Genomic DNA, 27,500 nt, shown 5'->3' on the forward strand with positions numbered 1-27,500 from the left:
CCATTCCAAAATCGTACCTTTTATTGGACACGGAAACGAATTGAGTGGTTACACGATTAAATAATTTATATATTTCATGAAGAATCATTTCCTATTGCTGTCTAACATACTACCTCTGTAAACAAGGCAAAGCTGCATTACTTGCTATTATGTTAAATGTTTTGAGAAACGATAGTATTCTGGACCATGGAATTCTGAGCACTTTAGTTATTGCAGTTCAAAACCTACCTTGATTTTTCTTATCAAATACCTTAGGAAGTACATGGAAAATGTTAATTTATAGACTAGCCTTAAGATAAGACAAATGCGCAATCTTATGTTAACTTAATTGCTGTACTAATTCTAAACTTACCACATTTTCTTTAAGTACGTGCTGGCAATAAACGCCGGCATATCCTGCTTCACAATTACATATGCCTTGTAGACACGAACCTCGGCCTAAGCAGTGGTGAGGACATGAAACTCCTATGAAAACATCCCTCAAGGACCACTGGTGACTTCCAGAAATATCAGAGGTGGGTTGCTGGATCCATCGGAATCGTATATACCTTAAAGTAGCGAACGTAATGATCTTTAATTTTTTGCTAAAATTTTTATAAGTGTTATATTATAATGAATCTTAAAATCATAATCAACAAAAAATATTGATTGACATTTTATATAATTTTAATTTCAAGGATTAGGTACATTCGTGAACAAAAGTTTTGGCACCCTTTCGACAGGAAGTAAGACGTAGTCAGGGTTGAAGACAAGCTGCATGATCAGAAAGGATGGTAGCGAAGTTGAAGCCAGGTTTACAGTCCACTAACCCAAGTCTCAGAGACAATGAATATGAATTCCATGCATCTATGGTCGGTCATTTGATGTAGCAGGAAATTCATCAGGGCTTGATGTGAGTGGCCTAGATTACTTCGTATGAAAGTCGTCAGTCTGTGTCACATAAATACACTTGCTTAATATTATTCTTAGTCATTAGACACTTTTAAAGATAGTCATCATTTAGTTACTCTCAAAAGGACTCTCTCCTTTTTCCTGGTTATGAAAACTGGGGGCTACTTATTCCTCCAACTAGTGCCTGAAAACCAATACCTTGTTAATAGCACTGTGGTCATTCATTTCCGAACGTAGTTAGGAGTGGGTAGGAATCCATTCCACACAAAAATAAGACCGATCTCAGTTAATAAACACTTCTAAGGTTCAAAGGTGAGAAAGATTCGAGGAATAATACATAACAATATTTGATGAGGAATACGTTAAATATCATTTTAGTGATGATTGAAATTGTCGTTCCAATGCAATTTGGAAATAAACAAGTAAAGGATTATCCCAAAAATACCAAAATAAACTTTGATTCTTGGTTATACATATCATTAGATAACATTTCAAGGAGCTATTGTTTTCATATGCATGATATATTCTGGTTTGATGTTTATATTAGATTTTGTCACATTTAGTTAGGATATAGCATTGCACTTAGATGAAATATACAAGGATGTGCTCTTGTATCATATTGTTCAAAGGGTAGTCACCACCTTAGGTAAGTGTTCAGATACACTGACTATGGCTTGGTTGTACAAATATGTAATTTAATCTTTGGGGTTTTTGGGATTAGCCATTTAGAGTTTGATATGTTTCTATGATTATGTAATTTCAAATCTTTGAATTCTATGCGTGACCATGCGTTATTTATACATATTGTTTATTTCTCTTCCCAAGTCTGAAATATCTTATATAGAACTCAGATTACCCTTAACTCAATGATTTTAATTGAATTATTATTAACTTCTCCCACCTTAATCTGTTATTTTTCTATGTATATATTATCATGATTTAGACTCCAATAGAACGGGAGGTTAAACATGGGGAGTCTAGATTGGGCAGCCATAAAGATGCAGCTAGAGAAGTAGCTTCAACAGATAATTGATCGAGTAGACTTAGTATCTAATACGTTTTTTTTTTAGTACAACGGTCAGCATAAAAAAAATACTTAGTGCTTTTGGAATCCTTTCCCTGCTAATTGTTTTGCATGTCAGATGAAAGGTGGTGATCCCTTCAGGCTATTACCGACCTAAGGCTATGATTCATGGGGACCTTGGTTAGTAAGTCACCTTGTTACTTGTCAGAGTGTAGCCTTAGAGCTAGTTTGTAATCATACAAACTTCTCACAACCTGGCTGAAAGATTGTGTTCAATATACTGGGGGTTACTGGAAGGTGTAATTGTTTACAACACCACGCTCTCCATTTACTCCAAAATAATGCAATCCTGCAGTTCTCATCTTCTTGCACAGTAATTAGGTGGTTATTTAGATTCTGGGAAAGCAATAGTCAACACAATATGTTGAGGAAGTGGGAAGGGGTTATAAAAAGAAAATAGCTCGGTTTCCTCTCTAAACAACTTGGAACTGACATGTCAACATAGTAAGCCAAACTGAATTCGTGATGCCAGCGTACATAAACAGAAGTTCGTGAAGTCAGTGTACATTTGATATACTGTATATTCAAAATATACTTGATCCAAAATTGAGTGATTACTCAAAAGTGTCACTATTTGGAAATTGCATATTTTATGGACACTTTTGAGTAATTAATCCATTTTTAATTGAGTATATTTTGAATATACAGTATATCAAATGTATGCTGGCATCACGATCTTCTGTTTATGTACGCTAGCATTACAAATTCTGTTTGGTTGATTATGTTGACATGTCAGTTCCAAGTTGTTTAGTGAGGAAACCGAACTATTTTCTTTTTATAACCCCTTCCCTCTTCCTCAACATATCGTGCTAATTATTGCTTTCCCAGAATCTAAATAACCCCCTAATTACTGTGCAAGAAGATGATAATTGCCAGATTGCATTATTTTGGAGTAAATGTAGAGCGTGGTGTTGTAAACAATTACCCTTGAAAGTAACCATTGTAATTTCTAGTCAAGGCTAGGCTATTCAAACGTCCTTAGGGTAGGCTACGCTCGGCTCACTGTCACTTTTGGAGAGGCTAGGTTATACCTACAGGTTAAAGTACCTGTTGCTTCTAGTTGAATTTTGTGTTGCAGGTAACATGTTCTTGTGGCCCTATTTTACCACATTAGGTGGGTATCCTCACCAAACAATTGATGGGTTTTATACAGTAAGCGAGAATAGTTTGTCTGGACTGTAGTCTGTATTGCTTAACTTTTATTCCTTTATGATTATATTACCGCAGTTACCGTTCTTATTAATACATTAATGAGGCAAGGAAATATAGTAAAACTAGTACTAAAAATGAAATCAAGAATAGGAATTTGATATTGGTTTATGAATGCTTGAAAAAGAATAGAACTTTTTTATATATATAAAGCTTAGGCATATCCCCCAAAAATGGGAGTTGTATCTTACAGTTTTCATATAACATCATGAGATGGAATATGGTGTTAGTTAAGTGAAATACTAAAGAATGAGTGACATTTTAGTTCTGATCAAGTTTTCACATTTTATAGTGAGAGTTCTAGTAAAATATAAAGTATTAGCATCTCTATAACCACCTGTAATTGAGCGCATGTGCCATTATTGCAACAGTTAGGGACATCATTATTGTTGAAAGTTGCACTTACTTTGCTGGTCCAATGTGATCCAAGGGAAAAACATATCTATTCCAGTTAAGGGGAGCATGGAATACGGACTCATCACTGATTTCAGAACAGCTGTTACTTCCTGGTAAGCACATCTCTCGAACGAGTCTCCATTGATTACCAAAATCCAGTGAATATTCTAACCTGGTGGAATAAAATAGAATTAAGAACATATCAAAATATTTTTGTGTCCCCCCAAAAAACAATGATATTTAAAGAAAGAAACATTTTCTAGTATTATAGGCTAATTAAAGATATGTTTTCTATGCGCTCTTAATAGTCATATTAGTCTTGTACATGGAACGGCATATCTGATAAGAATAAGAATTAAAAGCAATGAAAAAGTCACATCACAAGCAAAAACCATCTTAACAGAAATGATAATATAAACGTAATATACACACAATATTATCTATCTATCTATCTAGTCATCTATCTACCTCTCCATATATATATATATATATATATATACATATATATATATATATATATATATATATATATATATATATATATATATATATATATATATATATATATATATATATATATATATATATATATATATATATATATATATGGATACATAGAAGAAAATTTTTTTTCAACTGTAGTACTGTTTATCACGAGACTTAGAACTCGTCTATGTGATAAAAGTGTAAATTGTTTGTTTTTTATGTTCATATTCCAACTCAAAATAGTTTGTACTTTGCAGTAACATGCAAAAACCAAGCTTATTATTTTGCTACTTATGCTATTTCATCAAATTTGCATTATATATTGCGGATATGTCTTTGACAATGCTTTAAAAATAATCAAATAATCATGTTCTATGAGTCTTTTGCAATATTTCATTCCTTACATACAAAAATATATTTCTATTTTAAATCAATGGATTTCTCAGGATTTTCCCGGGATCCCGGGAAAACATAACCTTTCCCCGAAATCCCGGGATTGGAAGAAGTATCTCAATTGACAATCCCTATGAGCGATCAACATAACTTGGCAGCTGACTGAAAATAGAGGGCTGGCTGGTGGTTCAGGCGGTTTGGCCGCCAGTCGATCAACATAACATGACAGCTGGCTGGAGAGTGGAGGACTGGTTGGTGGCTCAGACGGTTTTGCCACTGGGTGATCAATATAGCATGGCAACTGGCTGGAGAATAGAGGGCTAGTCTGTGGCCGTGGTGGCATGACTATTGGCGGGTCATCGCTTGAGCTGACTGAGCTGAGTTCAGCGGATTAGGTGGCTGTTCAGGAGGCGTGGCAGTCGGGCGGTCAATGCAGCATGGCAGCTGGTAAGAGTGTTAGTCGGTGGGAGTGGCTGCATGATAGTTGGTGGGTCAACGTTTTGAGCAGACTGAGCTGAGTCCAGCAGATTAGATGGCCGTTCAGGTGTCGTGGCCGGCGTGCGGTCAACTGGGATTGGCAGCTGGTTAGATAGTAGAGAGTTAGTCGGCTGGTCAGAGAATAGATGGTTGAGTGGTCAATGGGGCAGTGCGACCGATGCTCTGTGCGTGACGATGTAGTTATGGCCTAGTTGAACGTTGTCTATGCAGGAACGAGTCCAGGTGAGCAATGTGCCGAAGATAATGGCTCTCGCGTAACACGTAAGGAGTTTGATATTGTCAATGAAGCAAGACCCTATGATAAAATAGGTCCAATAGTTGGCCGCGATGACAAGGTCGATTCCACTGAGCGTGTCATGTTGTACCCCGGTGTCAGCGAGTTTGACACCACGGTCCTTCAAATGGCAAGCAAAAGCACTGATTCCTGGTACTGTAATGGTTTTATTGGCTAAAGGAGTGACGAGAGTATAGACAGTGTGGTGATACCGTCCAAGACAGAAGGGCACTTTGACTACAGCATAGTCTTTAACATGTTCCCTGATAGTGAAGGAGGTGAGTACGAGTGACTCATGACATATGGGTTGGAGACCAAGTTGGTTCACTAGAGTGGGCGTGATAAAGGTGTGCTGGCTTTCTGAGTCAAGGAAACTACGCGTACACATGGGGGGTTCTCCGTGCATGATACGAAAGGTGGGAGTAGCCAGTACGGTGGCTGTGGTAGGCAGGTGGTGGGGCATAGTCGTGGCACATTCTGAGTGATGGTGGCAGGCCTTAATAAGGCGTTTGGAAGGCTAGGACACAACAGTAGAATGTGGGCTTGCTGACACAGCTGGCAGACAATTTAGGTATTGCAAGTGTTAGCATTGTGATCAGTAGCAAAGCATTGGGTGCAACGAGTGTGTTGTTGCAGACTGGTCTTGCATTTATTGAGAGTACCATAGTTGGGGCAGACTGTTGGTCTATGTGTCGTATCTTGACAAAACAGACACGGTTTATATGGTCTACCACCAGAGTATTATGAGGACATGGGGGGTTGCAGCGGCGTGACTGTCGGAAGGTCAGTGGGGAAGGTGGTTGGTTGGAGTGCGGAGGCCCGGGCTGCCGTGGTGGAGGCAGGACCATCTGGTGGTCAATGTAGCGAAGTAGCTGGTTGGCGCGGTCATAATTTGGCACAGAGCTACGAGACAGTTCAGTCTCATCCTTGGTATGATGAGGCTTGTGCCTTTTGAGTGGAGTACTGATTCTCCTGCTGGCCGAATCGGTGTTCAACTGTTACATCTGCCGACAGTAAGTATTCAGGCTCATTCTCAATTCCTCGAAGGTAGGGTATTCATTTTGACTAATATCCAGTATTTTGGATGGGACTTCAGTCTGAATTCTCTCACCTGTGAGGTGGTGATACTTGCTTCTTCAGGTTCAGCCATTGGGCATAGAACTCCTGCAGCTCAGAGTAGTTGTTCCTGGGGTATGGAGCTGGTTGAAAGCTCATATCAACTGGCTCCCGATACACTGAGGATTGTTGTACTCCTGATGCAGGATTATTATACAGCGTTGGTACTGACCAGAAGTGTATATGAAGTTGTTTGTAAGCGACTTCACCAAACCTCGACAGGCTTTCTGCAGGGCAGCAAAACTTGCGGGGTTCGTCGTACTTTTTGTAGTGTACGAGAACCTTGAACGAGGACCATCATGAGTACCAGGATTTGATCTTGTTGTCGAACACGGGGTGATTGGGATCGGGCAGTGGCCTTGTGATGATGACGTTGGTTTGAGTGGGTGGAGTTGGCAATTATGTACTCTCTAGGTGTAACATAGGGCGGGAAAGTTGTACGTAACTGTCCTGGAAAGCCTCCAATAGTCGGCTGGTATTTTCCTGTTAAGAGCCCTCGATAAGCAAGTTCTTGTCATCCTGAAGTGCTGGGATGTATCCATCAAGCTGGTTGGTTTCCCTCTCGTCAAGGGCTGGGTTTGGATACTCCTTGGAGACGAAGAGCTCGGGTTTCACACGTTGAACTAGGTCTTGGATCTTCTTGATCCGGGTTGGGCTAATGATAGGTTGAATGAGTTTGACTGATTGGTGTCGTTGCGAGCCAGATTCATTGTCAGGAGCAGGGTCGGTTTTGACTGTGGTTTCGGAAGAGGGTGTGAACAGTTGACCGGACGGTGAAGGCGGTGGGGTCCATGAAGGACCCGCTTGGCTTGATGTGCTCATCCCTCCGTCGCTACGAGTTTTAGCAGGCATAGCTCTCGGGTTGTAAATCATGGATGTGATTGTAAAATTAATAGGTTTGTACAGCAAATCACAGGATAAGTGATTGAGTCTGCCAGGATCACGAGGTTGATGGTACTCAGATTAAAGATTTGATGGTTGTGTAGCAAATCACAGAATATGCAATTGGAGGCTGCTTGAATCATGAATGTGATGATATTTAGCTTAAGCGTTTAAGGCTTGAGTAGTAAATCATTGGACCACGAATCACGGAATATGTAATTAGGGGCTTTATGAATCACAAATGTGATGGCACTTAGGTTAAGGTTTTAATGGCTGTGTAGTAATTCACAGAATATGCGACTGGAGGCTGCTTGAATCATGAATGTGATTAGGTTTGTTATTTGGCTTAATTCAGAGTACATGGCAGATGCGGCAGAGCATTTTCGTTTTTTAGCAAGGCAGGTTTGGGGTTAATTGTACTCTCAATCCGAAAGGAGAAGTTCATATTCCGAGAAGATACCAAACTTTAGCAAATGGCTTAAAGGTAAGTTGTTCCTTTGCTGGGAGACAAGCACCTTTAAAATTACACTTTATAGTTTATATTTTCCTTGAGATTCATTGACTACGTTAAGAATTTCGTTATACACACTCGGATGTAAGATATGAATTTCTAATCACCGTGACCGTAAATTATACAAGCAAGATCACCAAAAATAAAATTTTGATATTATTATCAACGTAGATCGTGAGTAGATAGAGCCATAGGGTAAAGATACAAGGTTTAAGCATTTAGTAACTATGATCTCCAATACAGACTCTTTAAATTAGAGTTTAGTGAAAGACTGGGAAAACCAAATCAGACAATGGGTAGGTCATTTGACCGCAAATGCTTTTCATACTAAAAGAAGCACGTGTGTTTGTTGATAAAGTTTTCAATGAATTCCTGACGGACAATAAGCATTTTGTGTTGCTATTTACCGACTTTAAAGTGTTCATTATTTCTACACGTATTTTACATTATCATAAACATGCCTAGACCAACAAAACGTGAGAGACATTGCCGAAATAACACTCAATTAGGAGGAAAAGCTACTGAAAGAAATCGTGAATGAAAGTGTGAAAAATCGAATGCCTATTCTGTATGTTTGTCAGTTGTTCACAAATACCTGTTTACGAATGAAAATGTGAATATATCTAGTGATAGATACTCTATTATTAGCAATGAATATCTTGTGAGTGTTATAGAACTGATGGCCTGTCCATTCGAAAATAACTATGCAGTGGAAGTAATTTCGAAATGTCTGGATTCAAGAATATCTGTGAAATGTAACAAATGTGAAAACATTATCAGTGATGACAGGTGTTTGAGCAAATATTTTTTACCAGTAACATCCATGCTTATATATATAACAATGTTGTTGGGTTCAGGGCATAATGGATTCACAAAATTATGCGAGTGTTTGAATTTGGGGAAAATTGCCTTCAAAACTTACAAAAGGTATTCAAGTCATATTACTGAGATAGTTATTGCCAAAGTACAATCTTTTCTTATGAATACTGAAGAATTGTTTCGATAGCATGAAAATAAATTGGGAATTTCACCAGTAAATGGTATACTGCCAGTGAGTGTGTCATTTGATGGAAGTTGGCAAAAGAGGGGACATATGTCACATTATGGATTTGGAGCTGCCATTGAGAGACATGCAGGGGTTGTGATAGATTATAAAACTTTGAGTAACTATTGTGAGACATATAATTCTCATGAAAGAAAACTAGAAAATAAAATGATAGATGATGGGATATATAAAGAGCTACTGACAGATCACAAGCACAAGTGCAACATGAACTATAGTGGGAAGAGTGGAGGTGTGGAGTGGAGCACAGCCATACGATTATGGGCTCGATCAAGGGAATTCAAGTTATGTTATGAGACAATGCTGTCAGATGGAGATAGCATTGCATTTGATGAAATAAAGGAACAGAATGATGGCAAAGGACCATACTATGTTATAGCAGTAACTGTCAGGAAAATTGAATGGGTCAACCATGTGTGTAAACAGTTTCGTAAAGCTTTAGAAAACCTGAAGATGACATATGTGAAAGTAGTGAATGGGAGAAGGATGAAATTACTTGCTGGGAAAAATAAGCTAACAGATGATGTAATTGAAGCTCTGACTTTTTATTATGGACATGCAATAAAAGAATTTGCAGGAACAGGTGTAGAGGAATTGAGAAGAGCCATATTAGCAGGAGTCTATCACTGCTGTACCACAGATGAATGTCCTAATCATGATTATTGTGATAAATTAGTGAAAACCTATTGCTTTAATACAAAAAGAAGTGATGAATAATGAGGTTTCCCAGTCACATTCACCCATGAAAGTGAAATTCATTGTTAATGAGGAAGGGAAAAAACAAATATTTAAGTCTACTAAAGAATGATGAGTGACGAGCTCCTGGAGGCGTGTCTTCATGGCCAAATCCAGAACCGAAATGAATCTCTACACTGAAGACTGTGGAGATACTGCCATAAGAATAAAAATGGAAGCAAGAGGATTATCGACTTTGCAGTAGCACGAGGAGTAGCAAACTATAATGCTGGTTATACAGCCAGCCACTTGGATTACTATTTAGGTTTTCCATGGACTGAAATATCATCAGCATATCTAGCCAGGGTGGATGCCAATATGGACTTACTTTTCAAGAAGAAGGCTAAACACAAAAGGAAAATGGTAAAAGACCCAGATTATGAGGCAGGGGAAGCTTCATTACCAAAAAAAATCTTCAACTAACCTCACAACACTACCGGATCAGTGTCACCAACTTTAAGTGTCCTTTTCTCAAAATCAAAGTTTTTTTCAGTTTCTAAGTGCTAAGGCTCCATTATTTTTCTACTTAGAGTCTTTATTTATTTTGTCTTTTATTCATAAAAGCTTTAAGGTTATGTTTAGTGTACATTTAAAAATGTAAATGCTTTATTATTGTTTAGTGATTCTTTTATTATTTTTCATCAATTTATTTAAAATTTTTGTCCACCTGCGTTTATCAGGCATTTCAGGTACCTATGAAAATGGAGGTTTGGAGAGTAATAATTCCCTAATATTATATTTGGATGTATGTAGAGTAATTTAAAACAAAATGGCAAGAATTTACTTAAAAAATAAAAAAGACTTAGAAGTCCAAAAATTGTCTTATTTTCCCGTATTTATTTATTTATTAAAAAAATCAGTTTTCAAAATATCACCAAAATATTTGTTTTTTGGTAAAATTATGCTACGAGCAACTTCCTAAATAAAGATAATCAATATTTGATAATAAAAAAGGTAACTTATGGTGCTTAGGTCAACAGGTCCTTTAATCTGTGCGTATACATATCTATCTAAATATCTACATGTCATTGTTGACATTATTGGTTGTATATATGTATGTATGTATGTATGTATGTATGTATGTATGTATGATATATTGTCTATATATATGGCAAAATATTCTTAAAAGCGTTTCACTGAGGATTGAGGCAGAAAGATCGCATATGGATGGGTCAGGTGACAGATGTGAAATTTGATACAGCAGTGGTTTTTTATGCTCACAATTGAATATAACTTTGGTTAAATTAAGCTGAACCTCATAACTAAGCAATGTTTGGTACCAGTCCCTACACAAAGACAGTTCTGAGATCCAGAGAAAAAAAAAAAAGTTTTAGCCTCTTTAAATAAAAAGATATAGAAGCTTAGAAATGATCGACGATTAAAGGTGTCTGGTTTCAGTTCCATCAAAATAGATGATCACTAGAATGTCAGCCAGGCAATCCCAACCCCCCACTGTGGTGCCCTACCAAAGCAGTGCCCCCCCCCCCAGTAAACAGCTTAAACACACGGTCCTGGGCGGGGATCGATCTTCTGCCATGCGAATGCTAGGCAAACACGTTACCACAGTACTAGTCAAGAGGTTAATTTACAAACCAAGCCACGGTTAGTATTCCAGTGAGTCATGTGGTGCCCGATAAGACCCTCACAGTTGATTGAGTAAAAAAAAAAAAAAAAAAATTAAAGACTTCTCACGGGTGAGTGTTATATCTTGATGTTTACATATTTTAGACTTTTGATACATTACATACAATGAGTGCCTTTGGTTGTCTTCGTCAATCCCCGAAGAAGCGTTAGGGCTATTTTTCTCAGTTCACCCCCTGCTTTTATTTTAACTTGAAACAGTTATGACTTTTTTATATTAAATAAACTTTAAAGAGGAAGGAAGGGCCAATGCTTTGCTGCTTTTATAATTTTCTTAAAAGGACGAGAACATGTATGAATTCAAGGTTTAACAATAAAATAACAAAAGAGTAGGGTCATGGTTGGCAGGAAATGGTGATAATAATTTATCATGCCCAAGAATTCTTGCAGTGCTTTGACGGTCAAGTGCGTGGGGAAGATCTGAACGGCTGCTTCCTTCTCAGGGAGGGGGTAGACTCCTTCAGGAGTAAAGTGGTGCCCTAGGAATGATACTTCATTGGCGACAAAGTATACTTTTCATATCGAAGTACTAGGCTATTCTGTTGTAGGTGGTTGAGGATGATGCACAGACAATGGAGGTGTTCATCTTTGGAGGAAGAAAACAAAAATATGTCGTCCTTATAACATACACAGAAGTGCAGGTCCCCTAAGATGCCATTGATGAGACATTGAAAAGTGGCCCCTCAATTACGAAGTCCAAAACCAAAATACGAGTGAGTGAAAATGCATGTACTGAAGGGGGTGGTGATGGCGGTCTTGGGGATAATACCCCTTCAGGAGATTGAGCGTTTAGAAAACCTTCGATTTGTAAAGTAGGAATACACATTCCCGTTGTTCGAGAAGGGGTAGTGATCCGGTTCTGTCTGCATGTTCAGGTGCCTGTAATCTCCACATGAACGCAGAGAGCCATCTTTCTTTAGAACGATGTGTAAGAGTGACGACCATGGTCTTGAGGCTTTTTGGCAAAGGCCAATTTCTTCCATTTCGGTGAATGTTTGTTTAGCGGCAGTCAAATGATCTGGTGCCAGACATCTCAATTTGGCGAGTATTGGAGGCCCCGTTGTCTTGATATGGTGATATACACTGTGTTTGGCGGGAACTGTAGGCATAAAAGAAGTTCTGGATGGAAAACATCAAGGGAACGATGTGATGAGATGGGTGTAGGCATCCGTGGGTGCGCTGATGTGGAAAACGAGGTCATATTGGGCTGTTTGGACAGGCATCGACAAGTACAATTCCGCGTTGACTAACTGTCGGTGAGCTACATCAACCAAGAGGAGGAAATGGGAGATGAAATCTGCACTGAGGATTGGAAATGTGTCGTCAGTATCGGGAAGCTTGCAAATATATTTGACACTTCCAAACGATAATGTGAGGGTTTCATAACAGTGGGTGGGTATCGCAGATCTGTTTTCAGGTGGAAGTCGGCAGACTTAGACATAAGAGAATGGTAAGCACCCGTGTCCAGCAAAAATCGCATGCCCTTACCTGCATCATGTAAAAAGAAAATGTTAGTGACAGGGGAGGCCACCACCACAAACCATACCCTACTTACTTGTTTTTTTGCCACTGATAACCATTCGCACATTTCTTCACTGGAGCCTTGAATTGGAGTGGTATTAGCATAATTGCGGCTGATGGGCATCAGTAAGTGGCTGGAGAAGTCGTTGGTGTTAGCGTGAGTGAGTAGGTTATGGGCGGCTTTGTCGCCGCTCCAGCACTTCACTGTTTCCTGCCAAATTTATGTCAGCTTCGGTCTATGTTGAATAGTTGTCCACTTCGTCAGAGTGGAGGTGTTGATGGAGGTCTGGAAGGTGCTGAAGTGGATGTCCATAAGGGCACGAAGTAGATTCACTTCATGAGGAGAGCCGTCTGCGGCAGATTGTGGGCGAGTGATACTGGTAATTTTTCTGAGGGTGAGTGAAGCCTTTTGGTCCCACAATGGTTGTTAAGAGAGCTGAAAATTTTGCTATGCGGGTGGTCGGTGATGGCGAGAACTGCTCACGAGGTATGATTTGAGCTTTTTGTACCTTATAAGGATGTCCCATTGTTAGCACAGCCAATCGCAGATTTTCAGGAATGTGTCCCTGGGATTGCAGCGAGAACGTAATATGCATTGGTGCCTGACCGAGTCACGCCCTTGATGCAAAACTGGACTTCAACACGCTGGAATCAGGTGAACACTTTTCCGCTTTTGAAGGACAGTAGTTTCAGGGGGATGGTGTTGATAGTCGTAGTTAGTGTCTAAGTGTGGCATCATCAAACAGCAAGACACAGCAGTAAGGAGAAGGCGGGAGGGAGCTGGACAATCTAGTGGTCACCAATGTGCGGATGCGCCAGTTAGATTATAACGGAAAAGTGGAGTGAATGCAACTAACTTCATTAGTATATATACAACCCGTTCTAGTTAAGAATGGCACAAAAATTCAAACCTAATAATGCAAGAACAAAGAGGCATGAACCAGTTATCAGTGCGAGGGGAGAGCAATAACGACAATATACAAAGAAATAGAAATACCGTTATAGTGTATCAGCGTATATGATACACATGCAGTAAATTATCTATGAGTTACTTGAAACTATATATACTTTTTCGATCTATTTCTTTCATTTAAAAAGCCATTTTACTCCGAAAATTTCCTATTCCGAGAGATCGGGCATTAATTTTATTTTTTTAGAAATTGACTGAATAGACTTTCCTCTGTATAAGCTTAGACTTTCAGCCGAAATTTCACTGCCCAAGCACACAAATGTATGCTACATGTACACATATCGAGATAGCCTAACGTATCATATTATACTCGTCTGTGTATTTTTCTGGTCAAATTTTACCCTTTTGCTGTATTTAGTTATTGTCTTTCAGCATAATCATAACACAAATACTATAAGTATGTAAACGAGCAGACAAAGAAATAAGACGAACGTAAGTATAGCAAATGCTTGTCCAAGAGTGCTATATGATATATGAAAAACAGATAATCTATTCTTCAGAAAATCATGGAAAATGGCGGAATTACTGTATAGGGGATACTAGAATATATATATTGTGTGTGTGTTTAATTAAACAATTATACTAAAATACCTTGAAATAAGTCATTTATGTTATTCCTTAATATGTTGAAAGTGTGTACGATAGTTTTGGGTGAAAAACGATAATTTTAGGGCTCATGAACGATAATCCAGTGGAAATAATCTAGCAACCCTGTCCCTGATTGCACCCTTCAGTCCTACCACAAACCTCAGAGAGAGTACATGCTTGAGTTTGACCTCTGATATTCACTCATTTTTAAGTTTTTTTTTTTTTTTCTCGTTTTCGGCAAGAATTTTATCATTTCAAAGAGGAAAAGACAATTTCAACATCTTGCTAACAGAAAGAAGAAGAACATTCGCTCTATTAAGAGTTCAGAAGAGGGTAATATCGGTAGTGCAGAGAGAGAGAGAGAGAGAGAGAGAGAGAGAGAGAGAGAGAGAGAGTTGTGTGGATGGAGAAGCGACGGCCTTGCCTGACACAAGCAAAAGAAGCAAGATATTGTGCAGAAGGATCTTCGTTTATGAGAAAATTATGATAAATAACCTTGTTTTCGTTTATCAATATTCAAATAGAAACATAAAATTCATAATAATCAGGATTTAACAATAATGTCTTTGTAAAAATACAAAGAAAAACTGAACGCCCTCTGACATTGACTCATTTTTACATTTGTTTTTCTCGTTTTCAGGAAGAATTTTATAATTTTAAAGAGGAAAAGGAAATTTCAACATCTTGCTAACACAAGGAAGAAGAAAATTTGCTCTATTAAGAGTTCAGAAGAGGGTAATATTGGTAGTGCAGAGAGAGAGAGAGAGAGAGAGAGAGAGAGAGAGAGAGAGGCAGAGAGAGAGACAGAGAGTGTTGTGGGTAAAGGAGCGGCCGCCTAGCCTAACAGGAACAAAAAGAAGAAAGATATTGCAAAAAGTTCCTCATTTATGATTAAATTATGATATATAACTTTGTTTTCTTTTATTAATAACCAAAAAGAACATAAAATTCATAATAATCATGATTTGTTAATACTGTCTTATTAGAAATAAAAAAAAAAATAAAAACTTTGAATGCCTGTATCTCAAAACTATACTTGTTAACCTTCAAATTCAATAGTCTCCCTTAGTTTTAAAGATATAGCATTGAAATTTGGTATATAACTTAGAAATACATTCATAAACAAGGAAATGAAGTCCCCTTATTCCAATTCTTGTTTCAAAATTTTTTTTCTTAAAATTTTTCTCTGATGTTTAGGGTTTATTTTTTTACCATAATGAAAAAAATCATATCTGGCAAAAAAATTACTTAAAAAAAAAAAAAACTTCATATTATTGGAGGTCTATATCAGGTCTATATAGGGTAGTAATCCCAGATCTCAGTAATAATTATCAAGGGAGGAGATAGAATTTGAAAAACAAATTTTCAGGGTAATATGCCCTGGCGTTGCAAAACCAAAGGTCAAAGGACAAAATCCTATGCAGTTTGGAGATGTCCTAAGTCCTGTCATTGAAAAATAGCATTAGGCAGCCAGCCCTTTCAAGTAAGTTATATTCAGTTACAAAATTAGGATATTAGTATCCATGGAAAATTCCTGATAATCTGATAATTTTCTTACATTCAAAAACCAGAAAATGTACACTTTTTTTTCAAAAAAGAGGAAGCTTTTTGAAATGCTCCTTATTACTAGTTTCAAAAAGCCAATAATTTTGAAATGGGATTTCATTTCAAGGTCAAGGGGAATGGTGGTGTATATTGAGACTGAGTACCCTGCTCATCAAAAGTCCTGCGTCGAATGTGGATGTCATGAGATTCAAGTAATAAAAGTTTGTGTCAGGTATAACAACCTCTATATTTGTTCGATCTACCCGAATCATGAGATAGATGATTCTATCTTCGATTGTCTTCTTACTATTATAGATAAGACACAAGAATATGATAGAAAGGCCTTTTTGTTTTTGTTTGTGATTTCAATGCTCGCTATAGTGAGTGGTTAAATTTTGTTTCTCTTACTGATACCCATGGATTAAGAGCTTTGGACATTGCCTCTGAATCAGACAGTGAGAATATCATAACTGAAGCTATTCACAGGTCTGGTAACAGATTGGACGTGGCATACACTGAATCCCCTAGCATTATAAGAGGTAAGGTTAGTTCATGCCTTAATGTCATTAGTGGTGAAGACTGAGCAGCCTGTCCCTGATGTGTCATACACATGTAAGATTTATATAAAATCTTATGCAGACTGGAATGGCATTTTGAGTGATCTTTTGAGCTTGAATTGATCACAATTGTATAATACTGTGAATAGTATTATACTGAGAATTTTGTGAGCATAGTTAATAGGCGTATCACTTTTCATGTGCTAAAGTACCAAGTAAAAGATGATATTTGGTTCATTGATAATTGTAGACATGATTATTTGTAGAAGCAGGAGTCCTATCATCTTTGGAAGGGTAACAGATGAGATTTGACTTGGAATAACTATAATTAGCTAAAATATTTTGCTCAGAGTTAATGCTACAATTGAAAAAAATACAATTTATCCATAAAAGAAAACTTTCCTGGTACAACCAAGGAACATAAAGTAGTGGGCTACCATTAAATCTGCACTTTTTGGTGCAGACATAACAGTTCCTCCTTTGCTTAAACCAGATGGTTCTGTTACTCACTGTCCAAATGAAAAGGCAACCCTTTTGGCTGATGGGCTTGACAGCATAGTAATGAGAAACTTGATCTTCCTCATTCCTGGTTTCCTGAAGCTAAACTAAGCTGTTTATCTTTTTGGTCTTCTGAAATTAAGCTCTCCTTATGGACCTTGATGCTTATTGAGCCATAGAATCAAATAGTGCTTCTTCCTTTTCTAATAAAGACTGCAAATATCATACCTCCTAGGGTATATCTTATTTTCTGCATGTTAGCAGGAAGAGATTCTTTTAGCACTTGTTGGAGGATGAGGTACCAATAGATTTGAGTCGCCACTAGGTGGCGCATGCTCAAAGGGAGACGCCATGAGACGCCATGTCTACTTTGCAATAGGTCGCCTTTTTCATTTTAGCCCATATCACAGCTGTCACGAATGTTAGATGTTTCTGGTCCTTGGAGAATCGAACAAAGCGAATGTATCCAACAAGAAAAACACAACCAGACATCAGAATTTTTCTCCTGTCTTTTATCCAGAGATGAAAAAACAATGAACTTGATTACCAAATGTTTTAAGTTATACAAATGCTTACCATGGATACATAACTAATATTTTTAAGATAATTAATATTGCTATAAAAATGTACAAGTACTTACGTGGTTGAAGCAATATACAAACTAATAGAACATTTGATTTAACTCTGATCATATAACATCTCTATTAAATCGTCACAACATTTCTCACAAGATGAGAAGAATTCCAGAATGCAGCGGCGTTTAGATACAATGGGGAAGTTTTGGAGATGATCCCCATGAAGGTCCATATAATTTATAGCACAAGGTAATGCCATTGAAACTCTCGCAATGGCTCCTGCTATGTGGAATTAATGTCGTCATATTGAAAACTGAAACGACAAAGCTGAAAACAATATTGAGATGTCGATCTCTGCCATCACTAAATTACAAAAACAACGTTTTGGCAGTTCGTGAATAAAACGCATAACTGTCAAAGTATTCATTGGACAAAATAGGCCAAAATATGTGGAAAACCGAAAGGAGGGATATATTTAACAGTGACCATGTCATAAAAATTATTCTGTGCAGTTTTATAGTTATACACTTCTAGTTAATTAATCAGACTACATGTACATTTAAGCCTATGACATGCGTCGAAAATATGTAGACACACTTAGAAAATCGTTAAAATAATGCTTTTGCTTCATGTTGCAATGTAAAATGCTCACCAGCCGTTTCACCAAGTCTTTCTTCTTCCCTGCCCGAGGGTACACTCGGCATGCTATTCTATCTTTTTTTCTCTTCCTCTTGTTTCTGAAGTTTTTATAATTCTTATATGAAAGATCCAATTTAATGTTGTTGCTGTTCATAAGATATTTTATTTTGGTTCATTATTTTTATTTCCTTCTTTCTTTCCCTCACTGGGCTTTTTTTCCTTGCTGGAACCCTTGGGCATATAGCATCCCGCTTAGCTTGTAATAATAATAATAATAATAATAATAATAATAATAATAATAATAATAATAATAATAATAATAATAATAATAATAACATTTCTCTCACAAAGAATTTCTTTTAGTTTTTACAAGGTTTTATCACAGTATCTATTGGCGTGTTGAGTATCAGCCATGGATCTATATACTGTATATATATATATATATATATATATATATATATATATATATATATATATATATATATATATATATATATATATATATATATATATATATTATATATATATATATATATATATATATATATATATATATATATATATATATATATATATATATATATATAGATATATATATATATGTATATATATATATATATACATATATATATATATATATATATATATATATATATATATATATATATATATGTATATATATATATATATATATATATATATATATATATATTTATATTTAAATATATATATATATATATATATATATATATATATATATATATATACATATATATACATATATATATATATATATATATATTTATATATATATATATATATATATATATATATATACACATATATACATATATATATATATATATATATATATATATATATATATATATATATATATATGTATATATATATGTATATATATAAATATATATATATATATATATATATATATATATATATATATATATATATATATATATATATATATATATGTATATATATATATATATATGTATATATATATATATATATATATATATATATATATATATATATATATATATATTTATATATATATATATAATATATACATATATATATATATATATATATATATATATATATATATATATATATATATATATATATATATATATATATATATATATATATATAATATTTACTTATATATACAGATATGCATTTTAAAAACCTTAATTTTTTATGACCAATGTAGTATTATTAAGTCTATGGCGTACTTCTGTTTGGGAGATTTTCATCTTCATACCTTATCGTCATAGTTTAAAACCATGATTATCAAATAAAAAAATACTTAATTGTCTTCAGTAAACCTGAAATTAGAATGAATGAATGATTTGAAGTTCTCTGGCATCCTGACATCAAAGATGGAATTGAAAATATGTAAGCCGTTAAAAATTCAAAGATAAAATTGGAATTGATGAACAAATGAAAGATATAATAAATTGTATCTATTCATAATTGAAAACATTGTAGCATTAGAAAACTCATAGTCCTAACTTGATCAATATTGAAATGTTTATAGCAAAGAATTAATATCTATAGCATATTTTTGGTAACTTCATCAAGTAGGCCCACGGGTATTATAGTTATTGTGTCCAAATTGTAATTGGGTACATAAAAATCGTCCAAAAAGTATGATTTCATTGTTGCTACAGTCTTCAGCCAGATGGCAGGAAATCGCATCTAAGGGTGTTTCCCTGTAAAAGAAAATTATCTGGGGGTGGCCCCCATATCCCCACTGTCAGCGCCCTTTCAAATTTTAGCCTCCCCCTCCCGAAAAAAAGTTCTTGTGCCTCTTTTAGAGCGTTGACAGTCGGCCGTCAAGCCAGCGGCCCAACATTAAGTGCCTCCCTTCACCACAGAGCCACCTAGCGGATTAGTCCTGCCGGTACCCTATTGGTAATGTTATTCCATCATGTAAATGTGTTTGTAGAAGCTTATGTACAGATGATTACAGCCCAATTTCCATAAGGGCCACATTATGTAAAGTTTTTGAATGTCTTTTGGTAAAACGTCTAAATAGGTTTGCTGTAGGTAGTCATCTGTTCCTTAGTTTGCAATTTTGCTTTTTGTAACGGCCTTGGAGCATTTGATACCTTTCTTATAATCTCCAACGTAGTGCAGAAATTTCTAGGTTGTGATCAGGTAGCTCGTATGATTTGCCTTGATTTCATTACTGTCTTTGTCTGTGTTAATCAGCGTCATTATTGAATTTGTAAGCAATTGATCACAAACTGTTCTTGGCCCATTGCTTTTTATACTATATACACATGACATGAGGTTTATCCTAGAAAACAAGCTCATTGCATATGCAGATGATGCTACTCTCTTTGTCTTAATTCCATCTCTTGAATTTAGATCTGGGGTTGCTGAATCCCTTAACAGAGATCTAGCTAAAATAAGTGCATGGTGCAAATTATGAGTCATAAAATTAAACCCTAACAAACCTAAAAGAATAATATTGTAAGTAGGTCGTATACAGTGGCTCCTCAAAATCGGGATCTCTGCATTGATAATGCTTTCTTATTAATTCTGTATGACTTGAAATTTTAGGTGTCATTATTGATAGAAAATATACTTTTGAGAAACACATTCGGTCGGCCTGTTCTTCAATTTTCATTGATCAATCTTTTCTGAAAAAGTCTTTTAATTATTTCATTTCGTCTTGCTTCGAGTATTGTTCGCCTGTCTGATCTTCAGCTCCCGAGTCTCATCTTAATTTGTTGGACAGAAACTTACGGTCTTTTAAATTTCTTATTCCCGTTCTATATATCAATCACTGACTCCATTGATCAGTTTGTTATACATGTTATATAAAGTTTTTCAGAATTCTGACCATCCTTTGCATTTAAACCTTACCCACAGTACCATCCTGTTTGTAGTACTATGTATGCCGTTAATTGCAATAGTCATGCTTTCTCCATCATAAGGCTCAATACAACATAGTACTCTAGAAGATTTATTATTAGCATTATTATTATTACTAGCTAAGCTATAACCCTAGCTGGAAAAGCAAGATACTATAAGCCCAAGGGCTCCAACAGGGAAAAATAGCGCAGTGAGGAAAGGAAATAAGGAAATAAATAAACGATATAAGAAGTAACGAAATCAAAATAAAATATTTTAAAAACATTAACAATATTAAAACTGATATTTAATTTAAAAACTATAAAATGACTTATGCAAGCCTGTTCAACATAAAAACATTTGCTACGAGTTTGATATTTTGAAGACCTACTGATTCAACTACTCTACTAGGAAGATCATTCCACAACTTGGTCACAGCTGGAATAAAACTTCTGGAGTCCTGTGTAGTATTGAGCCTCATTATGGAGAAGGCATGACTTTTAGAATTAACTGCATACCTAGTATTGCGAACAGGATGAAACTGTCCGGGAAGATCTAAATGCAAAGAATGGTCAGAATTATAAAAAATCTTATGCAACATGCATAATGAACTAATTGAATGACGGTGCCAAAGGTTAATATCTAGATCAGGAATAAGAAATTTAATAGACCGTAAGTTTCTGTCCAACAAATTAAAATGAGAATCAGCAGTTGAAGACCACACAGGAGAACAATACTCAAAACAAGGTAAAATGAAAAAAATTAAAACACTTCTTCAGAATAGATTGATCTTGAAAGATTTTCTTAATAAGCCAATTTTTTATGCAATTGAAGAAGACACAGACCTGATGTGTTTCTCAAAAGTAAATTTCCTGTCGAGAATCACACCTAAAATTTTAAAAGTCATACAAAGTTAAAGAAACGCTATCAGTGCTGAGACCCGGATGTTAAGGAGCCACGGTCCTTGAACTACTTACAATCATACTTTGAGTTTTGTTAGGATTCAACTTCCTATCCCATAATTTGCACCATGTACTAATTTTAGCTAGATCTCTATTAAGGGATTCAGCAACCCCAGATCTAAATTCAGGAGAAGCAATTGATGCAAAGAGAGTAGAATCATCTGCATATGCAACAAGCTTGTTTTCTTGACCAAACCACATGTCATGCGTATATAGTATGAAAAGTAATGGGCCAAGAACACTACCCTGAGTAACACCAGATACCACATTCCTATACTCACTATGGTATCCATCAATAACAACTCTTTGCAATCTATTACTTAAAAATTCAATAATGATTCTAAGAAATGACCCACCCACTCCCAACTGTTTCAGTTTGAAAACAAGGGCCTCATGATTAACACGGTCAAAGGCAGCACTAAAATCAAGGCCAATCAAACGAACTTCCTGACCACAATCAATGGATTTCTGTACAGAATTGGAGATTGTAAGAAGGGCATCCCATGCTCTAAGGCCTTTATGAAAACCAAATTGCAAACTAGGGAAAAGATGATTACCTTCAGCAAACCTATTAAGACATTTTGCCAAAAGACGCTCAGAACCTTTAGATAATATGGGAGTTATGGAGATTCTCGGTACTCTGCTTACTGTCAAACACATCTGCCAAAAGGGTTGCCTTTTTCTTTGGACAGTGAGTGACAGAGCCATCTGGTTTAAGTAAGGGAGTAACTGTTGCATCTACACCAAAGAGTGCACATTTAAGGGTAGTCCACCACTATGGGTTGTACCAGAAAGGGTTTCTTTCATGGTTAAATTGCATTCTTTCTCAGTTGTAGCATAAACTCTGTGATAAAAAGCTCAAAGGTGAATATAGTTATTCCAGGCCAAATCTGATCTGTTACCCCTCCAAAGATGATAGGCCTCCTGCTTCTCCAAATAAACACGTCTTAAATGATCATTGAACCATGGTTTGTCCTTCACTGGGTACCTTAGCACACGAGAAGGGATACGCCTATCAATCCTGCTGACTAGATTCTCTTTCAAAGGGACTGCAGGCTCAACATTACTATACAAATACGACCAATTTAAGCTCAAAAGATCATGTAAAATCCCATTCCAGTCTGCTTGAGATTTCATATAAATCTTACATGAGTAATATACATCAGGGACATGCTTCTCAGTCTTCACTACTAATGCAATCAAGGCATGATCAGATGTCCCTCTCCTGTACTTCTCTTTCTCCCTATTCCCTTAATCTTTCCCATCCCGAGTACCTGCCTTTGAGCAATAAATTGGATTGTATCCAGGGGTACTCTTCCTTTCCCCATATTCCCCACTTCCCTATTCTTATTATTGTTGTTGCACTGTCAATGTCCCAACTGGAGAACCAACCTTACTTGTTATAATGCCAGGGGAGTCAGTGTATACGAGGTCCAAGCAATTACCAGACCTGTGAGTAGCTTCACTTATGATTTTCTCACAGCCTGTTTCAGAGGCAAAGTCTAAAGCTCTTAAGCCACGGCGATTGGTAGAAAAAACAGAATTTAACCACTCCCTATGACAAAAGAGGCCTTTCTATTATCTTCTTGTATCTAAGCCATAATGTCAAGAAGACAATCAAAGACAGAATCATCTATGTCAGGATTCCGGTAGATCGAACACAAATAGAAGTTGTTATGCCTGCCACAAAATTTTATTTCCTGAATCTCATGGCATCCACATTCAAAGTAGGACTTATGAGAAGCAGGGTACTTAGCCCTAATATACACCGCCATTCCCCTGGCCTTAGGGATGGGATCACGTTTCAACATAATTGGCTTCTTAAAACCAGTTATAAGGAGCTCAGATGAGTGCCTCATAGAAACTAAAGTTTCTAAGCACAAAAGAATATCATACTGTCTGGACGCAACTGTAAGGTCTTGAATATTTGCATGAAGACCACGAATATTTCAATAGAGTAGAGGACATTTACGAAATCTGGGACGAACTGGTCCCGGAGTTTGCTCAATGTCTCCAAAGAGCATAAGAATTTATGGTGATAAATGAGATACATCATACTTAAAAACCAAATTAACAAGAATGATAACAAGAACAATATGTACAGAAAAATAAATAAAGTGATTGATCAAACTCATAAACTATAGAAAAAGAAGGAAAAACTGATCAACATGTAGGAGCCGATACACCATGCAAGGCTAAATACCCTTCAGGATAGCCACTTCTGTGACCAAGATGTGGAACGATCTTCCTAATCAGGTAGTTGAATCGGAGTAACTTCGTAAGTTCAAACTTCCAGAGAATATTTTTATGTTGAATATGCTGACATAAATCTCTTTTTATAGTTTTTATATGAAAGCTCTATTTGTATGTTGTTACCGTTCCTAAAGTGTCTTATTTTAATTCTTCATTGCTTGCCTTGTAGTTTATTTATTTTCTTATTTCCTTTCCTCACTGGAAAATAAAGTCCATGGCAGCTGCACACACAGATATAGAAATGTAAATCAAGAGGTCAATAAAACTTACTTCTAATATGATGCTAATTATGAAGAATAAATAAAAATGCTCATAATTATTAAGAAATGTTTGATATCCTTATTCTAGTCATGAACAATATGCATGAGAACAGTGTTAGTCGTAAGCAAGACTTCATTATCAAAAGTGTTGACCTATCTTTTTCAAATGTTATTTAAACTTCCAATGATAGTGAAAAATAAATAAAAGATGAAAAATTTAAATCATCATTATATATGGGTACATTTAAATGTTAAATCTAAAATAGTACAGCATGAAAATAAGGAGGTATTGGTTAAAAGCTTAAGAGCAAAACTTGCTGTAAAGGATAATAAGCAGTTATTAACAATACAAAAAAATATTCAACTTATACCGTACCTTGAGTGTCTGGAGCACTGATGAGGATCGTGTGATAGAAGTTTATCCTTACCCTATTCTGTCTTTCTCTCTTCTTTTGTTATTACTCTCATCTTCTAGTTATAATGTAGAATCATTTGAGTCTCGCTCGAAAACAATTAACTAATCTCTAGAGTCTCATCGATAAAAAGCTGAATTGGCAATCCTTTTGAACTTTATTAGTTCCCTCCAAAGAAAGAGGATCCCCTTGAATGATTGTTTGTAAGCATGAGACTATTTACCTTAAGGATCAAGATTAACGTTAACAATAGTGATCTCCAAATTCCTTATTTCCTGGTCATCATCCAGCAATAGAAATATCGACGTCAAAGCAAGTAAGAACATGTAATAACTAGCGTGGAAAATTTATTGTAAATATTGCAGGTATTTAATCACAAAACCATTAGCAACACACAGAAAAAGGGAAAAACCATATGGCTAACCACTTTAGGTAGAAACAGAAACTATCTCTATTTTTATGTCGATTGAGTGGATAGCATAGTTTTCGCCCCAGATCACAAGTCAAATTCAAGGATTCCTTATCAGTTGACCTCTTGAAAACCCTGGACAGATGAACGTCTAGTTGGCCATATCCCTTTCCCATACCCTTGACCCATATGATGGCAGATTCTCATTTCCCGTATGTAAAGGATTACCCCTTTTAAAGTAAATACATATTTCTTGAAAATAACATGCATCCTCACATTTTTATTTACAGCGTGAGTTCACATTACAGAAAGAATAATTTACATAGAAAAAAAAATGGGAGCCATATGGCTCATTACCTGTTTCCTGACGAATATGATTTAGAAACAGTAGTAAGCTTTTTTGCTGAAATTTTCAGTATGTTTCACAAAACTCCAGAAGTTTATAAATTAAGAAATATAGTCTGGTGTTTTATATTTTATTTCTATCTAACTCTACTATTAAAATTTTTTTCTCATATCATTTCTATTTTAGATTAAAGGTGAATCTTTGAAAATGAATGAGTTAGGGCTTTAGAATAATGATAGCAGTTTTTATGGTTTATGAGTGAAAGAAAATTTTCAACTTTACCTCTTATCAGTTTAATGTGTCAAGTAAATATAAACCTGCCCATACCTCACTGGTTCAACGGTGTTATCCCACATTGCTCCACAGCCCAGAGCCAGCTGGAAATTGATGGAGTGATTCTCTGCGATCTATGCAATAAAAATACAAACTGTTAGTAATTGTGAATAAGGTAATAACATACAAGTTACATGGTAGACAAATAAAAGAGAAAATATTCTTGAATTTACATTTACTTAAGGTATCTACTTCTTTGGGTAGGTGAAGTATAAAACACATAATGAGTAGTATTCTTCGAAAAAAAAAAAAAAAAAAAAAAAAACATAGACCATTCTACATGCATAAAACCAACGGTAAAATTCAGCGAGTGGCCAGAAATCATGGTTTCATCATGCATTTGATATATATATTTACGCTGTAAAAAGAAATTCTATAGAATTCGGATGTTAAACATACTGTATACATGCTGTAAGAATGTCCTACACCTTCATGTGATTTATAGTAGGTTAAAACCTTTCCTAACTTTCAGCAGCATTCATTTATCTGTGAGCCAGTTTTGTTATCTCTCTCTCACACACAAAAACATACAAGACAAAACAACATTAAACTTTTTATGAACTGAAATAATAGAAGTACTACAACTGCAGGTAGTGGAATCCATATTTAATTTTTGTTCACCTTCATCCAAATGTCGTTTTGAACTACTAGCATTTGCTTCTCTACATGGATTACTGATCGATAATGTTCTTACTAATTTATGGTTCACCAGCTGTAATTAGGTTGCTTAGACTGCCCAATGTAAAAGACAGGAAAACAGCAGAGGGTACCATGCTTCATTGTACTTTAGCTAAAACTTATATTATTAAACATAACTTTATCACAATTAAAAGTATAAGGGGTGATGAAAAGTAATTTGACAAAGATGTTAGAGCATGAATAAATTGTATATATATATATATATATATATATATATATATATATATATATATATATATATATATATATATATATATATATATATACTGTATATATATGTGTATATATATATATATATATATATATATATATATATATATATATATATATATATATATATATATACACACACACACACACACACACATATATATATATATATATATATATATATATATATATATATATATATATATATGTGTGTGTGTGTGTGTGTGTGTATAAATACATCCTAATAATACATAGAATGCTATCGACAATAACCTGTTCAAATTTTTAATCAAAACACAGCTCTGTTATTACTAATATTTAAAACAGACTCGCTCAATCTCAAGGGCCTGGGCACCAAAAATATATTATTACGGTCCCTGGTCTGGGCACCATAATATGTTATATTATATATTACGGCTGTCAAGATACAAAACCTCCTGAGTTCCAAACTCACCTATTTGTTTTTATTTAAATCTGTTACACTTGAAAGATACCCGAGCTCTGACGAAATTCTATAACTCCCAGATGGTAATACGTCAAACACTAAATATCTAAAGGTCTCTTACGGACACTGAAAAAACTGGGTAATTATTATTAAAATCTTTTCAAAATAACCTTTTACTTTGATTCTTAAACAGGGATATGAGAGAGTTC

At 35.4% G+C, this 27,500-nt stretch overlaps 1 protein-coding gene and 1 pseudogene across 1 annotated transcript in view; one reads left to right on the forward strand and one right to left on the reverse strand.

Annotated features, from left to right (window-relative positions):
• LOC137614836 (reelin-like) overlaps positions 1–27,500 on the reverse strand; it is a 596,609-nt gene that overhangs the window by 50,094 nt on the left and 519,015 nt on the right. The window contains exons 42-44 of the mRNA XM_068344496.1: positions 25,932–26,011; positions 3,591–3,752; positions 353–548 (exon numbers count right to left, since the gene is read on the reverse strand). Of these exons, the coding sequence (XP_068200597.1) occupies positions 353–548; positions 3,591–3,752; positions 25,932–26,011 (438 nt within the window). The remainder of the gene's footprint in view (positions 1–352; positions 549–3,590; positions 3,753–25,931; positions 26,012–27,500) is intronic.
• LOC137615494 (uncharacterized) lies at positions 8,834–9,961 on the forward strand (annotated as a pseudogene).

Source organism: Palaemon carinicauda, chromosome 21 (genome assembly GCF_036898095.1).
Source record: "Palaemon carinicauda isolate YSFRI2023 chromosome 21, ASM3689809v2, whole genome shotgun sequence".
NCBI classification, from domain to species: domain Eukaryota; kingdom Metazoa; phylum Arthropoda; class Malacostraca; order Decapoda; family Palaemonidae; genus Palaemon; species Palaemon carinicauda.